Source organism: Uranotaenia lowii, chromosome 2 (genome assembly GCF_029784155.1).
Source record: "Uranotaenia lowii strain MFRU-FL chromosome 2, ASM2978415v1, whole genome shotgun sequence".
NCBI classification, from domain to species: domain Eukaryota; kingdom Metazoa; phylum Arthropoda; class Insecta; order Diptera; family Culicidae; genus Uranotaenia; species Uranotaenia lowii.
Genome location: NC_073692.1, coordinates 297,344,216 through 297,364,878, shown reverse-complemented (window position 1 = coordinate 297,364,878; position 20,663 = coordinate 297,344,216). Strand labels below are relative to the sequence as shown.

The following is a 20,663-nucleotide window of genomic DNA, read 5'->3' as shown; positions in this document are numbered from 1 at the left end:
TTTAAGACACTGTTTGTATGCGTTTACTGGCAGCAGTTATCAGCTGCTTTACTTATCAATCCCATCGTTAGAAACTCGCGAATTCGTGTTCTGTTTAGTTTTTTTGTCGTCTAATGCCTCTCTTATTGTCCCAGGACAGGAGTGATTGGTTTTTTTTATTCTCGAAGGACGCCTCAAAACACTACAACTAGGATGGACTCAAGTGACAATTTTTTTTTGTTTTTCTATGTTCTAAGTACATTTTTACGGACAATTTTTGAGTTGATCTCCACCAAATGACAGGGCTCGGCAATTCTGCTAGATAAGTACCTTCTGTAGGGAAGTTTTTGGGACAAAAAAAACCTTTTGGATGGACACACGTCATTCCTGTCTGATTTGGGCAAAAGACAACTGGGCTCAGACTTCCAAAATGTAAGTGTTCTCCTCCAAAGTCTGACGACTCGACAAAAGCTATCACAAAATGACGTTAACTACTTGTTCGGTTTCCGTTGATTTGTTTCCGTAGATGCCAATTTTGCCGGTTTACTCTTTAACCTTGTTTTTTTTTTCTTCTAAAAAATGTTGTTCGTTTTGTTTTAAACTTTTTGTTTTCCAATCCCAAAAAATCGGTTCGTTCGTTCTCATTTTACAACTACATACTTTAAGGCTATTTTAGCTTACAACTTTCTACCTTCCTATACAATCTGCTATTGTTGTTTGATCTCACACAGAAATGCAAAAGTGCTGCGTCGTTTTTTTTCTGTCAAAATCTGCTGATTGAAGTTGTTTGATACTTTTTTACTTGTGGTGTCTCGATAATATTAAGTGAATTAGTTAGCGTGTGGTGTCTCTCTCTTTTTTTAAGCTGTAAATTTGCTTACACTTTCTAAGTGATAATATAGCTTTTGTTGTTTTTTTTTTCTCGTTTTAATTTAATATAGGTATGCTGTTTGGTGCTACTCACGTCTAAAGCCAAATGAAGGAGCATGAAAATATACAATAAATATTGATTTTCTTCCTATTCTTTCTGCCCGTTCGTCCGTTTTCGGGGGTCATGATAAAATTATATATTATAATAAATCCAAAAACAAATCTTAACTCAACTACAGACATCTCTATTACATAATAATAACTTGTTTCTTTTTTTAACTGCTCATATTTTTTCCGGTTGAACCTAAGAATATTTGTTTTATGTCTGCCTGTTAACTTAAAATCAACGTATAAAATGATCTATCTGATATATGTATCTGTATATTTTTTAAATGTTTTTTTTTTAATATTCTCGCTCGCTTTGCTGCGCCTGATGTTTAAGCTTTATTACTTTTTCTTTACAAGATTCTGAAGAAAGAATCGTCCTCTCATTGTATCCTTTCTCGCGCTCTGTTCGTTTGAAGGATCTTTTTTCCCAAAAAAAACCTTTCGCTACGAAGCAGAACGTGATCAAGACTTTCGGAATAGAGACTCCGAGGAAAATATTCCGCCCAAGCAGGGTCCCTACTTTTTGCAGGTTGATCTCATCAACCAAAGTTGACGTTCGACTCGATTTGCAAATGATTGAGAGGTGCAAAAACCATTGATAAAAGCTCTTCTTCTCGCACAGATCAAACATATGATTTCGAATTTTCCTCCCTTCCTTTTCAAATACATGTATATTTTTACAAAGACATTTTTTACAGAATGAAATAATAATATAACCCTACTATTCTCGATACACGGAATTCGAAACGTCCACTAAAATAGTATACAAAAATAACAATGGTTTAGCTTAAAAACGAGCAAAGAAAAAAGAAAAAGAGCGAATCATAAACTAATAAGGACACTAGAATAAATTACAACACACCTCGCGGTGCTGCTAGCGGTTTTCCCCGTCCCGCGGAGTCCTTCTCTATTTTTGCTTTGCTTGGGATGGGCGCCGGGGAAAAACATTGCTTGATTGTGATCGTTTTTGATTATCCATCGTGCGTGCTTGCGTTTTCAGTTTTGCTTTGATGATGATGAAGGGGGCCGCCTAGCCATTTCGATAAAAATTTGACACTAAAAAAAAGTCTTTGCACATGGATCCATCCATATCCTCCGCTCGATAAGGCTTTTTTAAACGATGAAAAAACGACGACGAAGACGATGACGAATTGGCCCTCACTTGGGTCCTAAACGTTTTGGTACAAATATTCGAGTATAACTTGGTTTTCTCCTCTCTGCCATCAAAAACACTACTTCTTTTTGTTACTCTAACAAGTCCGTTTATGCTCTAAGGCCTTACAATGGTGTCCGCGTGGAGTCGTCTCTAGAATTGCAGGCAACCCTTCAACTCTACTCGCCTTGGATCAACGCTGCAACGTTGCCGCTGTTAGGATCCGGGGTTGCTGGGGCTAGTTGTGGTGGTGGTACTGCTACAGCTGCTGCTGTCGCCGCCGGAGATTGAGAGTCTGACTCAGTTACGGGTACTTCAATAGTTTCCTGTATAATAGAGAAAAGAGGAAATTCTTGAGTTAGAATGAGCAATGCATAATTTATAATTCAACATGGTTATAACAGAGGTCTGTCTGTCAACTTTAGAGGTATCGAGAGTAAGGTATAAATAGAGTACAGTCCACTGAAATGTGGTTGAAACCAGTTGAATCAAAACCGGGTCTAGAAACTAGAAATAGGGAGGCTTAAATACACTGGGTGTACGATCTTTGAATCTAAGGTTTATTTCAAACTCAAGTGTTCGGCTAATTGATGAGCCTGGAAGGCTGGCGGGTCGTAAAATTACGTCAGTTGCTAACAATAGCCTGCGGGGCACCAGAACACACCCCACAGTATTCCAGTTCTTGATGCGCTAAGCAGGTCACTGGAACAGTGGACCGTATCCTTGCGACTGGTGGCATCAAACTTTAACAAAACAAAATCGCAGAAGGATGAGTTGGAGACGGAGAAGATGATTGTTCTAATCCGTTCGGCAGGAGCGGGCTAAGGCGCTCGCCGGTTAGGCAACCCGCCGAGCAGGTGAGGACGCCGGTAGAAGACCTCTTCGTCGAAGTTCAGCAGGCAGTTGAGGAACTTCTAAGCTCCCCGGAGCTTCAGAACCATGAGACTCCTGCTGAATTAGCGGTGGTAATGGCGGGCATTCAAGACCTGGTGGAATGTGTAGGGAAGAAGTCCACAAGGAGGTTCGCGAGGAACTCGCCAACTTTTTGTCACAGCGTACCGAGCGGTGGTGAGTTTCCTTACGGCACCGGAGTGCCGGAGGAAGGCACGTGTTGAGGACGTGGTGACCCCTCTGCGGGTGGAAACTATTCGGCCAAAGAAGGTCAGCGTCTTCGTGCAGACTGACGGCGAAGCGGAGTTTGCCGGAAACGGCAAGATGAAAAGAGGGTCTCAAGGGGAGACGAGACCTGGAACCCCGAGCAAAACGAGCCCGGGATCCTAAGGTCCGGCAGGATCCTGGCGAAAGAGAGGATAAAGAGGGAGTCCGAAGTTCCCAAAGCACCAACTAGGTGGCAGACAAACCCAAATCCAGCCGGGTCAGGGACAAGGGGGAGGCCTTGGTGGTAAAGGCGCCGGATACTCGGAGAGACGACGGAAATCCGTGCCCTGAGCACCACGGTTACCGTCAGGATTAAAAATCTTGACGAAATAGCCACATAGGTAGAGGTCAAGAATGCGTTGAAAGGTCCTCCCAAATTCGGAACACAGGTAGCGTTCGCGAAACTTCCGGTTGCGGCAGCAAAAGCCGCACTGAAGTGTAGGCGGCTAAAGGTGGGGTAGTCTATCAGCCAGATAGCCATCCCCCAGCAACTGGAGAGGTGTTTCTTTTGTGTCGAGAACGGACACAAATCGTTTGCCGTTTGCGGTGAAGCCGGTACCAAACAGGCGGGGAAAGTAACAGTTCAGCTTAACCTGAACCACTGCCACTGAGCACACCAGCTGTTGCTACAGATGGCATATGAGGAAAAGTTGGACGTGGTGTAAGTGGCAGGCCCCGCAGGACCTCGGATGGCGATAATTGGGTAACCGATAAAGCCAAACTGGCCGCGATATGGGTTACAGGAAAATACCCCATACAAAAGGTGGTTTCGACTAGAGAGGAAAGCTTCGTGATAGAAAAGGTCAACTGGTCCCTGGAAAGGTTCGGCGTCATGATGGACAAAATCGTTAAAGGTCTCACGGGTAGAAGTCCCGTTGTTATCGGCGGGGACTTCAACGCATGGGCTGTAGAATGGGGTAGCCGCCTTCCAAACTCCAGGGCCCAAATCCTACCACAGAAATGGAAGCGAATATATCATTGACGTCACTTTTTATAACTAGTCCGGGCTGGACAAGTGACTGGATGGTGAGCGAATCGTTCACCGATAGCGACTACTTTGCGATCCGTTATCGTGTGGGGCCAAGAACGCGGACGAGGAGGTACGACAACAGGAGCATGCCTCTGAAAGACAACACAACTCGACCGGAACGCCTTCGTCGAAGTGTTAGAATGGAAACGGCCGCAGCCCGTGGAGTAGAGGATAGCCTTCAAGTCTTCTAAGCCAGCGGACATGAGATCGAATCCCGGATCGAAATCGCGGACCTGCGTACTAGCTGCGTACGGACTAGGCGATACATGCAGAGAGCGAGGACTCAGTCAGCAAGAGAGAAGCGAAGAGTGCCCTACGCAAGTGCTGGATCTGCCCTCTGCAGGGCAACCAAGGCGAGCAACAAGGTACGTTTCAGGCAACTCTGCAAGGGCGCCAACGACAACCCCTGGGGCGACGCTTACAGGATTGTCATGGCCAAGACGCGGAGCTGGGGTCTGCCGCAGGAAACGTACCCGATCAAGCTGCGCGAAATCGCCTATGAGCCGTTCCCACAGCACGAGGACATCACATGGTCGAGGGTCCCATATGACTGGGATACGCGTGAGGAGGAGCAGTCTTCGCTGGAGGAACTGCGGAACATTCCTAAGCCCCTCCAGTTAAACAAAGCTCCGGGTCTGGATGGAATCCCAAACGTAGCAACGAAGGTCGCGCTCATGGAACACCCTGAAATGTTCCGGTCATCACTACAACAGTATGTGGCTGAGAGGGTCTTCCCAGATGTGTGGAAGCGGCAGCAATTGACGCTCCTGCCAAAACCGGGAAAGCCACCCTGCCACCGATCAGCATACCGCCCGATATGTCTTCTGGATACTGCTAGACAGGTGTTAGAGAAGGTGGTCTTATACGGATTACAGCAGGTTATGGGCACCCAGAACAATCCGGCTCACGGTATTCCCCAATATATCGGAGGTCCCGGATTTCATAACTGGAGTTTTCGTGTTCGAGCCTTTCTAGAAGCGATCGACCACGTATGGAACTAGAAGCACCAGTGGAACCGGCAGAAGCAAGGAGATTTGCACAGGAGGACCGGAAGGCAAGAAGCTTCATCATTTGATTTCTAGGGGAACGATTGTCTGGAAAACGGACGGCGAGAACAATGTGGCAGGGACTGGAAAACACTTTCGCTAAAAAGTCCCTGGTCACACAGAATCTCGTCAGGAAGCAGATCGGAAGCCTCAAGTTGCGAGAAGGTGACTCTATGCGCTCACATCTGGTGGCGTATGAGGATCTGAACCGGCAATCGCAAGTGACCGGAAGAATGTTGACCGAAGCGGATAAGGTGCTCTTTGGAACCCTCCCGGAGACGTATGATCCGTTGGTGACAGCGTTGGAAAATCTCGATGACGACCAACTAACGCTGGAGGTAGCTAAACAACGGTTGTTAGGACAGGAGGTGAAAGAAAAAAAAAGGTCTTTAAAGAACCATCGAGGAAAATTCAACTGCGTTTCCGGAATTTTAAAACTAAGCCGAAATCGATTTTCAACAGGACCTGCTACAAATGCGGAAAGAAGGGCCACCTGTATAAAGATTGCCAGGCCAAGGAAGCAAATACAGTAGCTGAATGTTCCAAAGCCATTAGTTTTATGGCTCGGAGGAGCAGATCAAAATTAGCGAATGGAAGACGATTAATGTTCAAACTCGATTCAGGGTCGAGTGATCATCTTATCAACGATTGCGGTCTTGGTCTCCCATCACGGGTAAAGCCTTAGTTGCAAGTCCGGATGAGAATTATGGTTAGAAGCCCAGGTGGACTTTATGGCGTAGGGGTACATAGTATCTAGAGTCGACCAACTGCACCCATGGATCAAGAGAAGCATACTGGGGGGACGCGGTTGCTTACCGTGTCTTGGAATGCAATCCGTAAGAAGAATTTACCACCTGGGTGATCAACGAGTTGGTGTAGGGTAACGTTACCCGTAACGTACGTCTACGTCGAGAATCATCCGAGTTGTTACGTCCCGCACTTGTTTTATGACAGGCTCGACTCCAGGATATGCGGCTCTCGCTCGACACACACCGGACAAAAGGTGCCAAAACTCGAATGCTGGTGATAAGAAGTCGAACCTCCAGTCGCAGGAGGAGGGATCAGTCCTTGAGTCAACAAAAGAAGAGGTATCAGAAGTGGTCAGACCTCAAGTCGTTACGAGGAGTGTTCAGATATCAAGTCGTTGGAGAAGAAGTCAGACCTCGAGTGGTTATGAGGAGGTCGAATCTCAAGTCGTCAAAGGAGGGATGAAACCTCAAATCGTCAAGAGGAGAGATCTGCGCGGGATCTTTGAGTAATTTCGAGGATAATCTCTCGAGTCGTAATTAAGAGAGATATTGCTGAAAGTGGGAACGAAAATCCGTATGACTGACTTACCTGTGTTTCTAAAACTTTCTCCTGGTGCATCGCATTCAGCAGTTCCCGTAAATGAAGATTTTCTTTCCGCAGCTGCTCCCGCTCCAGGTCGCGTTCACTAATTTTTGGCTAGAAAGTAGAACAAAATGATAACGAGGTGTTAAAAAAAAAATCCGTTAAAAGCTCGCCTTACCAAAAGCTGTGAAATTTGCGCATTCAGCCCGGTCACGTAGCTGGCAATCAGATGGCACGGTATGGTTGGGACTAGGGAGGATGCGTGCAGTAGCCGATTCCTGCCGCACAGATCGATTCCGATGAGCGGCTGAGGCTAAATGAGAACAGCAGAAGAATAGAACGGGGTTAGTTGTTTATTCTAGGAGGAGAAATCCAAAGCAGTGACGACGATGCCTACCTGAGCGCTTTCGTAGTTTTCGTTGATTTCGGTGTGCGAATCGGGACTCTTCCGTCCTCCGCTGTCGTCAAGAAGGTTTGCTGATTCCAGGGCAGCTTTCGCGTCTGCTTCGGCGGCCAGTTTTTTCAGCTTCTCCGCTTCAGCCAGCTGAGATTCGAGCAGAACGGCTGCAGCCCTAGAGGAGTATAGAAATTTTTTTAAGGGTCGAGTAAATTGGTTTAAAAAAGAAAAGTCTCTCTTCACTTACCTCACTTCATCGATTTCACAGTACCCGTCCTCGTCTTCGGTGATGTTGACTGGGTGATCGGACTGGAGTACGGAAGCTATGGGTGGCACACCACCACTTGTTGGAAGCACCTGAGCCTTGTGAGTGCTGCCAGGATCAGCCGTGTTTGTACTTTGCAGATTTCCGGTACCCAAACTAACGCTACCGCCGTTCAGTTCCGTTCCAGCTACGGCAGCGGTGGCCTCGGTCCCCGGACATGAACCGGTACCAGTCCGGCTACGATTGCAATCATCACAGATAGAGGTGGACACGGCCGAGATCTCCTGACTCTGGGTTACCCGCAGGTGCTCATTAAGCACATCGGTCAGCGACTGAATGTGGGCAAACGCGGCCAGGATCATATCGGTCGGTTCCTTTTGGGGCGCTTCCGGCAGACCGGCGATGTCGGCAATGGCCAGGAAGTGCTCGTCCGGCACTTTGAACATATCACACACGATTCGCTGCTTCTCGACCAGCGTCTTTCGGATCGCCTGATCCAGGCGCCGCAGTTTTTCTGTCGAAAAAAGATAAATTAGGATCATATTAGTCTTTTGCAAGTAAAGGTAGTATTTTGAAAAATGTTAAAATTATTTGTGTGGATATCAAATCCATCTTATAAACTTCAGCTGGACTTGATGACAAAACTGAGAACTATTTGACATAATTGAGATCAACGAGAGTGATTTCTTGTTTCGCCTCGCAGTGTTCTGGATCGATAGTATTATACAAACAAACAAAGTTTTCAAGATAAACATCGATTAGCTATACTTTTTATAAAGTAAGAGAGGCTTGGCGGCTCCATTGACTACAGAAATGCTATATAATTTTGAAGCATGTTTTCAAAAATATTTGGATAGAAAAATTTAGTACAAATATAAAAAATTCAGTTACATATCGAAAAGTAATATTGACCTGACAAATATTTTTTAAATTAACATCTAATACAACGTTTTGAATAATCAGACAGAAATTTATTCGCAATTAAAAAATTAACTGCCGACAAACTGCTTCAACTAGAAGGGGAAGTAAAATTTACACAACCCGACTCGTGGAATTATTGTTTATTTTTCTTCACTGCTACCCACTGCTGCTCTCGATCATTGGGATGCACGATCATCCCTTTGGACAAACTCGAGTTGAGAAGGGTTTTTTGGGGCCCCTGGCCACTGTTCTTCAAAGTAATATTTAAATAGAATGATCCATATTTTCCTGACGTGCAAACGACATTAAACTTGCCCACAAGGCAGTCAAGTTTGAAACAGAACGGAACACTTACGACGAAATAGGTAACTAGGTATTTTGGAAACTGGAAATGCCAAGTTCGCGGCTGTTTGGACAAACAAATATGCATTAAACATTTAGAGAGTGGGAGGAGTTTTTTTTTTATGAAGCTGAACCATGTGGTGAAAAATAACCAGGGTGGCCACTCTTCAGAAAGTCGGGGAATGTGGGAAAAAAAATCTGGATTTCAAATCCATCGGGAAAGAGTCGGAAATTTCTCCTAGGAATCGGGTATTTTTCGCGCAGTTGCTCAGTGCACATGGACATACAGTACCGTTCATAATTGTATAGAAATTGGAAGCAAGCGCACTGTCACTTCAACTTTGAACTTCCATAACTTTTTACTCTGATGATATTTTTTGATCAAATTTTTTGCGTTAGACACATAAACTTTCACACTATTATAACACAAAATTTGAGCTTTCTGGAGTTTGTGTGGCCTAAAAAACAGTAATTCTACAAAAATCGGACTTTTTGGACTTTTCTGATTCAAACTGCAATATCTCTGAAACTACTCTACATTTTTTATTGAAATTTTTCAGAGTGATTGATGAAATATAAAGCTAAAATGTCTGAAGTTTTCGAAAAGTTCTATCGATGAGATCAAAAGTTACGCGAGGTGAAATATTTTAGGCATGAACCTTGAAATGTGATTTCTATAGAATTTTGGACGAATGTTTCCATAGGAAAATAATATTCTCTGTTTAACAACCAGTAAATCTATTTCAACCGAAAAATCACAACAATATCGCGTGATTCTGATTTCAAAACACAAATGGATCATTTATTCCGTTTTTTTCTTTTCTTCATTGTTTTTTCCAGACAGTTTTTATGTGATTGGTGGAGGAAACGATATTGTTCTCATGAATCGTTCAAAATTCTATAGAAATCGCATTTCAAGGTTCATGCCTAAAATATTGTACCTCGCGTAACTTTTGATCTCATCGATAGAACTTTTCAAAAACTTCAGACATGCTAGCTTCATATTTCAACAATCACTGTGCAAAATTTCAATAAAAAATGTAGCGTAGTTTCAGAGATATTGCAGTTTGAATGAGAAAAGTCCAAAAAGTCCGATTTTCGTAGAATTACTGTTTCTAAGGCCACACAAACTCCAGAATGCTCAAATTTTGTGTTATAATAGTGTGATAGTTGATGTGTCTAACGCAAAAAATTTGATCAAAAAATATCATCAGAGTAAAAAGTTATGGAAGTTCAAAGTCGAAGTGACAGTGCGCTTGCTTCCAATTTCTATACAATTATGAACGGTACTGTATATGCGCATATATATCTTCAACAAAGTTTTGAAACTAACACTCAAATCACACACTAAAAATGCAATTAATGACTCTCCGAACCACATGGAAATTGATGAATTAACACGAAGTTCGAATGGAAACTTCCCGGAATCTCGGGACTTTTCTCCTGAAATCCTGGATGCATTTTCTACGAGTACACAGGTACTCGAACAATCGTCCTGAATCCAGGGTGGCCATAACTTATTTTATTTTGAAATTCTGAGTTTTCCCGGCTTTTCCGGTGGTTTGTTCAAGGCTTTGATTGTTTTTTTTTTCGTTTCGATTATAGTCGTTTTAACATCTTCATGTCATTCGCGACTTATATCAACGATGAAGTTGGCGGACAGGCATTGAAAAACTTATCCGGTACAACTGTGATCGATGGCTCGAACTCACGGACATCGGCTCTGTAAGCAACTGACTTGCCAACTGAGCTATATCACAGGCCCTTTGGTTGTTTAATTTCTTCAATATATACACTGCCGGCCAAAAGTTTGGGATCACCCGCTAAAAAACATGCAAATTTTGATCGTTCATATCTCAGCCGTCTTAGGACATATTGCAAATCTTCTGATCTCATTTGAAAGATAATGAGCAATAGATATTTCGAAGGTATTTTGCCCAGAAATAATGTTTTAGTTTTGCACCTAAAACTTGACCTAAAGTTAGAACATTTTCAAAAAATCGCACTCAATATTCAAAGCCGATCATCTCGGGATAGGGTGGACCAAATTTCAAAATTTGAGTTGCATTAGAACCCTTATTCTATACTTCTCAAAACACAATCAAAAAAATTTGTGCAAAAATTCAAGAATGTACTATTAATTAATAAAATAGACACTTAAGTTATCGTCCAAAAGTTTGGGATCACCCCTCAGTATGGTGTATCGACCAAAAGTTTGGGATCATTCTTTTAAAAACATGCAAACTTATCTCATTCATATCTTTCTCATCTAACATCATATTGCAGATCTGAAGGGTTCATTTGGAAGCTTTGGAATTGTTGTTTTTTAGCGGGTGATCCCAAACTTTTGGCCGGCAGTGTATATATCTTCAAAGTTTTGAAACTAACACTCAAATCACACACTAAAAATGCTATTAATGACTCTCCGAACCACATGGAAATCGCTGAATTAACACGAAGTTCGAATGGAAACTTCCCGAAATCTCGGGACTTTTCATTTCTCCTGAAATCCTAGATGAATTTTTAGTACACAGACAGGTACCCGAACAATCGTCCTGTATCCAGGATGGCCATAACTTTATGTATTTTGAAATTCTGGTTTTTTCCGGCTTTTCCGGTGATTTGTTCAAGGCTTTGGTTGTTTAATTTCATGAATATATATCAAAATTTTCAACTATTTTCATTGATTTTGCTGCTTTATCACACTCATATCATTGAACATTTAGAAAAACTCGATTCTATTTTATGGCTTTCATCACATTTTTTTCAAAATGATGAAGAAAACATCATACACAAAATATTTATGTGTACAAAAAAGTGGGGGTTAACGGCACTTTAATGAATGTATAACATATTTTTGAAGGATACAATTATCCTGCACACAATCATGCTCGCAAAAGAAATTAAAAATGGTAAATAAAATAAGACTTTCCAACCAATCAGTCTACTTCATGGCCGTGTTAGGATTTAGGATGCAAAAAGTTTTCAAATATGCTATTTTATCATTTTTAATATGTTACACTTATAAACTGGCCTTTAAACAGGTGTGTTATAACTGTCGTTTATATCGGTCATTTCATAAAATTAAATGCTGTGCATTAAATTTTTGTAGATTCGTTTGTTTTCAAATAGTTGTTCTCCAACCTTATCTACATCTTATTCAAAGAAAGTATGAAAAAATAATTAACTATTCACGATATACTAACTGTATAAATAAGTGGTTTTTCATGTTTCTCCTGAAAAAAAATGTCTCAAAATTCCTTACAACCTTCAGGCTCGTTGAGTGACCCCTTCCCGTGATCCGATCTGGTCCAAATTTGGCATGAGATCTTGCACTAGGCCTAGGGTTAATTTTAGCCTGCAGCACATAACTTTTTCAAAAGTCGGGTAATTTGGGGCACTTTAATTTACAACTTTGCTAAAAAAACTGTAGAAAGTTGACGATTTCTGAACCATATAAAAAATATTCATCATATAAATTTTCTGATTTTTGTGTAAACTTTCAAAAAGTAACTTTTTGATACGATTGAAAAAATACTCTGGAGGTTTTTTATTTTTTCCCGTGTACTTCAAAAACTAGCGATGAGTGAGATTGTTTCCAATTTAAGTACTGCACTGTATAATGAAACAAACCCTGTTATTTTTTAGCTTTTAAATACAATGATTTTTTCTTAAATACCTACTTTACTAGAAACACGAGTTTCATATTGTGAGGGAGATATAATGCATTGTTGAATAATTGTACTATTTTTTAGATTTATATCATTACTTTCAATCCACATAAACACACCCTCATTACAAAGCTAAAGTGTTGCTTAAAATTACTATAGCTATTTTGTGTAAATATTTAAATTTTCTTCAAATTTTGCCACGGAGGTTAGAAATTAGTTTATTCGTAATTTTCTAAATTTTCGTAAATTTAAAAAAAAAATTGTAACATACTCAAGCTTAAAAATTGTATTTAGGATTTTTTAGTGTAAATGAAGACCATTAATTTGAATTAAAAAATGGGAATTCGAAAGCTCAGCTTAAAAAAATAGTTCCAGACCCTCTGATAAATCTTTTACACAAAAAGTTCGTTTTATGACAGAAAGTATACAATTTTATGTTTTGATACTACAAAAAAGATAAAGTGCCGCACGTAAAGATGATATTTAGATTTAATTTTAATTGTTTCATTGTTCAGTGTTTAGCTCTTTTACATTTCCAAGCTAGCAACAGAGAGTTCTGAATTCAAAATTTCGTCAATGAACTCGTCAATGTGAATGAAGATAAAATGTTGTTTTTAATATTTTTAAGTTTAGTTATTGATGCTTGATTTGGTGTGATAAGATTTTCTGTTGAAACAAATTTCAACCCACGCACAAACAAGTGTTCATATTTATCCCATATTTTTCAAGATACGGGGTAATTATGAACACATTTTTTTCTGAGCATTGGTTAGTGATTAAAATTCTCTTTTTACCGTCAAAATCATGATTCACCATTCTAATCTTGAAAATAAGCCTAAAACATTAATTTATAAGTTTTTTTAGAATTGTGGGTCTGTGATAATATAAAAAGATGCCTACCATCTATGTAAAACTTAAAATAGCCCATAATTTTTCAACGGCAAATTTTATAAATCAACAAAACTCACTACAATGCACTGTTTAGAGGTGGTGTCAATCTAGGAATATAGCCAATATCAAAAGTCTTCACGTAACAAAAATCGTAACAGTGTTCATAATTACCCCATAGAGAAGGGGGTAATTATGAACAAACGTTTTACGCCCACAAGCTGTAACTTAAAAATTGAAAAAAATCTTAAAATGGAAAAGGGAACAAGTCATTCATTTTTGGTTACTTTCCAGAATTTTAACATTAAAGAGCTACACTGTGCTTGTGAGTTTTCATTCCGGCTTTTACGAAGTCTACGTAAACAAGCATTTTTATCACTTCGCAGTTACCCAAGCGGGTGAAACAGGTGGTTTAAATCTAGGCACATGTAGATTAAATTAGTTGTTGATCATGCTGCAAAATGATTCAGTCATGTTGTCAATCGATGAGTTATCGAAGAGTGCATCCCAGTCAATGACGCTGAGGTATTGCGAAAGGAGATCAAAGAGTATCTTATGAAAATTTAGGGGCCTACTAGGCACAACGTGTCAGTAGATTTGATGGAGCATCGTTAATAAAGCCACGGGTAGACCGAAAACGATTGGAGGATGGTATTTATATATCAGGTCTCAGATCTCAAGTGTCAGGTGTAATGCCTCGTGCTCGAGTTCCATGCCTCAAGTCACATTTCCTAGGTCTCAAGTCTCAGAACTCAGGCCTCAGGTTGCAGGTTTAATGTTTCAGGATTCGATCCAAAGTATTAATGTCTAATTTTCTCAAGTTTCAGAGTAGATCCCAGTCCCAGATTCAAAAAACGAATTTCGGAACAAGCACAGCCTTTTTTTACACATCTTTCTCCAACTAGCACCGTTTTTTTCTACACGGTTTACGGGAACAGAAGGGCCAACGAGTTTCCATTTTCAAATTTCCAGTTTTTTAATTGACATTTTTTGATCCTCCCAATTTGAAAATACACAAATGAGCATGTATTCAGGGTTTTAATTTAACCAAAACAAGACATTAGGAAAAATGAAATGTAAAAGTGTGGGAGGACTTTAAATTTTTAGTTATTCAACTCAGATAACAATGTTGTTTGTTGTGATTTCTACAGAAAATAGTTTAAGTTCAAATGCAAAGGAATAGGAAAATAATTGAAGCTCTTAGGATCAGAGGGATAAGGTGCCAAAATTATCAATTTTGAGTTAAGTATATGTACTTCGATTTTTTATATCTCAATCTTTATGTGTTGCAAAACTTATATTTTTTTATAATGTTGTCAAGACTTTTCAATTGAATTGAAACGATGATGTTACAAATATAAATTAATTTATCGTATACTTAATTTGACTATAGAGCTCTGGTTTCTGAAATTTGAAATATAATTATCAACGATGAATTTCGGGCGAAATACGGATCTATACTTAAATCAAAACTTAACTTTAAATTTGGATTATGATTCAAATTTTAATTTTTATTTCTAACTAGCCGACCCGGTAAACTTCGTTTTACCTTTTAATAAATAAATCATAATAAATGTTTTATTTCATCTACACGTCCTTAACTACATCGAGCTCTCGAATCGATTTTCATGAAAATCGTAACCAAAGTGTACGACTTGTGTCCCAATTAATGTTGATTTTGTAAAAAATGAGATTCTTGAAACTATTATACAAACCATCTCCGACCCGAAAAACCCTCGGATACCAAATTTCATTTCATTCCGACAGACCGTTTATACGTGATGGTGTTACAAAGAAAACGCCTCCATTTTTATATATAAGATTAACTTGAGAATTGGTAGTGATTGATATTCTAATTTAATTTTTTTCTCAGCAATTTTGAAAACAGAATCCACTGAATCTTATTCCACCTTAGTATTCTGAAATTTTGTTTAGGTTTTCGTCTTACTAAGTAAGGTTTTTAATTGTATAATTTTATTATTTTTTTAGAGCCTGAGCTCTGGGTGCTTGATTCTGGACATGGCATGATAACACATTGCGGATCAAATACGAGATATCTCGGTTTTCCGCTCGCCGCAAGTGTGCTACTACTACTTAGTAGCCTAACTCAAAAGTTTTTTAACTTATCATTAAATTTTCTTCGATAAAATTGAATACAACACTTGCCGTAGCTCAAAGCAGGTAAATTTGTGAAATTTGGTTCAATGATTTCTAAGATATAGAGTGCACAATTTTGGTGTTTCTCGGCTATGATTTTTTCGCGGTCCCTAAGGTGTTAATCAAGGTTGCCGGAAATTATTTCGTGTTTTTGCGAAATAATATTCTGACTTTTTGTGATTAAACCCAAAAAATTTGTGACGGTTTTCTGTGATGCTTTTTCTTTTACTGAAAAGTCTTGACAAATTGGTTGTTTTCTACAGTTTGTCTAGAAAAATCAATTACAATTTACAATTTTCCTATTCAAGGTTAGGAATCCAAACTTTTTATAGACATATTTTTTTTAAATTAAAAAAAATCAACAAAATTGAAAAAAAAAACTAAATTTAGTGATGATTTCAAAAATTCTGTGTTTTGTGACGACGATTATGTGATAAAAATTTGCTCAAAGTTCTGTGAGATTATGGATTTTTCTGAGATTTCGGAAACATTGGTGTTACTGAATTTTGAGTTTAAATTTGCAATCCAACCAGAAAAATTGCAGGCATGTCGTTATTCGAATTTTAAATTTGAATTCTGAATTCAAATTTTGGAAACTATTCTAAGGCTTTAATTTGCTTTTCGAAATCGATTTTTTATTGTGATAAATGCGCAAAATGTTCAAAACAATCACACACAAATTTGGTAGATTGTTTTTTTGTGCATTCATTAATGAATCATGTAACATGGTGGCCACTCATTTAAAATTTTTCTGTTTCCCCACATTTTTCCCCTCTCACAGGATAAAAATTGAGCTTAATTGTGCATTTTCCGCTTGTAAATAATTTGAATTTTTTTTGGATTAATTGTTCGATGGTTTGGGCATGTAAGACAAACCAGAAAATTTCGATTTGATAAAAAAATTTTTGTAAAAACTTTCAAGTATGGTTATGATAAAAATGTGTACAGAATATTGTAATTGATGTAATTTGATAAATTATTCCTTTCTTAACCTTAATTCAAAACCGTCCATATTAAGAAAATTCACAAAAAAATTATCAAAATATTTTGGAACTGGAATACTTCAGAACACTAAAATGTATACGCTGAGCTCAATGAACGCGATTTTTCAAGAAACTTCCGACTTTTTCCTACATTTTTTCTATGGTAAATTCCGATTTGATACCGCTATTGAGAATTTTTTTTATTGAATACCAATGAACTTTAGAATTCAATAGGTTTACTTAGGGGAAAAATATTCCATAAAAAATTTTTCTGGTTTCGATTAGAAATTCCAGGTTTTTTTCCAGGGTTTCCCGGTCCCATCTTCAATTCCCGGGTTTTTACCGGTTTTCATGTTCGCTGGCCATCTTAGGGAAATCAACACGATTTTTTGCACGGCTTTCTGAGATTTAGCTGATTTTCGGAAAATTGAAAGCTTCATATATAAAAATTAAATTAAAATGAACATCAACGAAAATTATTAAATAACAAAAATGACTGATGTGAAAAAAAAACAAATGACATAAATCACAAAAATACAATTTTTGCCATTTTTGACATAATCCTTATGCAATTCTAAAACATTTGGCATCAAAATTAAAGATTCAATTTCTCGATTTCCTTTGGTCCTCCTTTCGTGATTTTTAGAGTAAAAAATCGAACTTTTGAGCGCTTTGAGGCACATTTAAATCAAGTCCGATTGAGCTAAAAATTTCCACAGGTCACTTTTTGGATCGTATATGGTCCATTTTTTGAAATTCGATACGACCATTTCGGCTGCCACCCTGATGCATACAGATTTGTTTTTTCAATAGTAAACATTTCTCACCTGAAGGCGTCAGAATCGGCTCGGCCGTCAGGGTGTTGCTCACGCTGACATGAATTTCGCTGGGGGCCACCAGCGAACACTCCTGGGTACGAGCCCTGGTACTGTTAGATTCTCGGCCCCGTCTCCTTCTTCCTCCCATATTCGAGCCACTGTCATCCGGATCATTCTTTTGATCCACGTCGTCGTCATCGTCATCCTCATCGCTTCCGGTTACGGTGGCCATCGACGAACCGTTGACGGAACCGAGCATACTTCGCCGCTTGCACTTCTCCCGGTCCTCGTTCTCGGCATTGTCATCAGTCTCATTTATCGAGCGATTTTTGTTGGGCAGCGAATCCTCGTTGTTGTTGTTGAGGTTGTTGCTGCTGTGGACACCGCCGCTTCCGGTGTGCTTGGTGTGAACGCCGTGAACGTTTTGGCCACCAGCGGTCGAATGGGTTTGGCTGGATGGGGCCGTTCCAGGGCCTCCGGTGCTGACGGCGCGGCACTGCAGCGTGCTATCCTTGCGCTCGAGCCGATCGATGGGCGTCGAAATTTGTTCAATTTTCTGTGCCTCCGTAACCGTCTCGAAGCTGTCCTTTGGTGGTTGACCCGGCTGGGTTGCCGAATCCTCGCTAAAGTCGTGCGAACCTTTGGTACGGGCTTTGTAGGCGTCGGCTGCGTCCGAGATGTGCTTGAACCACCTGAGGAGGAAGAAGGTAAATAATCAGTTGGTCTGTGGCCATTCAACAGCGTAAAAGTTAACATCATTTGAGAGAACATGTTTCATCGACATTTTTCAATTTGTTTTCATTTGAAGGCGACAATTTAGTCATCAACAATACCTGGAAACCAGTGAAGGTCTCCGGACGGGTTCTCCGCCCAGGCTGCCCCGTCGTTTGCTTTGTTTGTGGCCATGGCCCTGGTGATGATGACCGTGACCTCCCACGGCCGATACACCGTCATCGGCGCCACCTTCCAGCCGGAGATCGGCCAGACAGTGGACCACTTCCGCGGCAATACTTTTACGTCGCAGCCGGCCCGTCACGACCGGCACCGTTAAATTCATCATTGGCTTAGGCCCGATAGTTTTCCCTTTGGTTTTCCTTTTGAGGTTTTCAATAACCTGCACACTCACATTCGTGTTTCACTTTTGTTGTTTTCTAGTTCACACAGTAGAAACGTTGCGACGCTCCCACCCTCCGTCTACAGCGTGATAATTGCTATCGATTTTGTTTAACGGTCGTGCTTGAGCAGTTTTTTTCGTTTTCATGCATGCACGGTAGTTACTCACTTGGGTTACTAGCGTACTAATCACCTGTTTTCTTCGATTAAATGCACGCAATTTTCAACGGGAATCACCTCATTAACAAAACAAACACTTTTCATTCATAATTTCTCCGCTGCTAATGGGTGGTACGCTTACCGGAGAGAATGGTATTAACTACCAAGCACGGTGCAACAAGAGTGTAAATAGGTTTTTTTCCTTTCTACAAGTCACTTTCTTCTGTTTTCAAAATGTTCATTGAAAATAGCTGATTTGTAATGCTATGACCAGACTTCAACGGAGAAACCTTATATAGATACATGTGACTTAGTCAGTATCGTCCTTTATCGCTTATGTTCTGTCTGATTTTCTAAACTTAAAATCAATCTAATTCCCGGTACCCACGAAAGAATCTTAAAAAACGCCTCAAATAGATCCAAAGTGTTTGCCCACATGTGGTATTGACAATTTATGGTGCACTATGGCCGAGAATAAATTAAAAATACTGTGGTCACCTTGCTTGAAGGAAAAAAAAAATTTTTTAATCAAAATGAAATTATAGAATTAAAACTGAACTTGACCCCTTACCCCTGAAGCTTACAAAACCTTGTGGTAAACAGCGTTTTTTTTTTGCTGTATGCTTTGGGTACTTGTTTAGCTGGAAAATAACGTTTTTCTCATGTCAATTTTCAGCATGGATTCTTTCAGGTTCTTGCTCTTGAAGCCTGCCTTCGATTTTTCACATAGTTTTGGGTTCAATTCAAATGAGTCCAAACATGCCTTTTAAACAATTATTAGGAATAAGGGGGAATTGGAAGTGAAAACGTTCATATTTTCAAAATCAGATTCGATTAGCTTAAATTGTCAAATCCGAAATGCTTTTCCGAGACCAAGATGTTTGATCATAAACTTGATTGATAAAAATTGGTACTTCTAGCTGAGTTGAGTATTACAATGATCTGCATAAAATCTAAATGCACAAAACTGATGCTCTCTCTTTATACATCAATAACGGCGCCAGCCACGTCCTAGTGGTCAATAAATTGATAGGAAAAATAGAAGAAAAGGATGAATGAATCTCTCCAATCAAGGTCTGAGTAGGAGTCATTTTGTGTGATATTTGGTGATATAAACATTCCGATTAATAATCTCATCAATCCAAATACTGTCGAATATACAGATCAACTGAAATCTTACAATTTTTGTGTAACAAGTAAGAAATCTTAATAGTCTTTACCTAAGCGACCTTTTGAAAAACACTTCCTCAAATCTTGAATAAAACGATTTAAAGAGAATATTATAGAAACCTCCCTGCAAACACAAAATCGCATTAGAAATGATAGCTCAATCGTTGACAATATTAATGCGAATCGTAATTCCTACCAAATAGGGAAACGATCGTACAAATCGTACTTAAAGTCGGTATAAATCGGATATGATAAAAAGTCCGCCATGTTCACAAATTTGCCGCGCGATATTGAAGTTAGAAAACAATCTTGATTGTCCAATGAGAGAAGCAGCCAATATTTTCGCTGGCAACGGTTCGCATGCATTGAGAGCAAAACTTGTGCTCTCTCGCATACTTTCAGGATATACGAATAAGGTGTTGAATATTGCCTCCACTTTGGTAGATAAATGTTGTTTTTTAAAGTTCTATGCGATGATTCTATAATGCATATGAAACGTATAACAAAGTTTGTTGCGAAATATACCTACAAAGATGTTCGCTGGGCTGTTAACAAATGTTGACTCGAAAAATATGTGAAAATGTCTTAATTCACTTGCAGGATAAAAAAGAGGGTCGAGAAATCAATGTAAAAGGGAAACTTATCGAAGAACAAGAATTGGTGAAATAGGGCCCCAGTTTGCTGCTACGATTAAAGGTCGAAAAAAAAAACCAATAGATTTGGTACACTTACGCCTCAATATTTCTTCAACCTGCAAGTTCCCAGGCTTATCAAAGACCTCGACCCTAATAAAAGTGTGGATGATGACGGAATTCCATATTCCTCAAGCAACACTTAAATTTTTTCTCGCATTTAACAAAAGACGCCTTTAACGAGAGTCTTTCAAATGGAAAGTTTCCAGATTGCTTTGCAGGGTTTTCCTTGGTCATGAACAAGGGTCAAAAACAGATTCCAATAACTACTGTCTAATCTCAATACTACCAGTCCTGAGTAAACTCTTCGAGAAAATGTTGGTTTCGCGAATTACATATTATTGCCAACAAAAAAATATTATCTACGAACATCAATATGGATTCAGCTCAGGCTCAAGCACCAACACGATT

At 39.5% G+C, this 20,663-nt stretch overlaps 1 protein-coding gene across 3 annotated transcripts in view; it reads right to left on the bottom strand.

The window, feature by feature from the left end:
• Positions 1-1,868: 1,868 nt before the first annotated feature.
• The window catches only part of LOC129748366 (rho guanine nucleotide exchange factor 11), a 353,958-nt gene continuing 335,163 nt past the window's right edge, over positions 1,869-20,663 (bottom strand). For all 3 annotated transcript variants that reach the window (XM_055742966.1, XM_055742968.1, XM_055742967.1), the window contains 6 exons: positions 17,128-17,810; positions 7,321-7,852; positions 7,074-7,248; positions 6,855-6,989; positions 6,683-6,790; positions 1,869-2,436 (listed from right to left, as the gene is read on the bottom strand). In XM_055742966.1, coding sequence (XP_055598941.1) covers positions 2,290-2,436; positions 6,683-6,790; positions 6,855-6,989; positions 7,074-7,248; positions 7,321-7,852; positions 17,128-17,810 — 1,780 coding nt within the window. In that variant the 3' untranslated portion in view covers positions 1,869-2,289. The remainder of the gene's footprint in view (positions 2,437-6,682; positions 6,791-6,854; positions 6,990-7,073; positions 7,249-7,320; positions 7,853-17,127; positions 17,811-20,663) is intronic.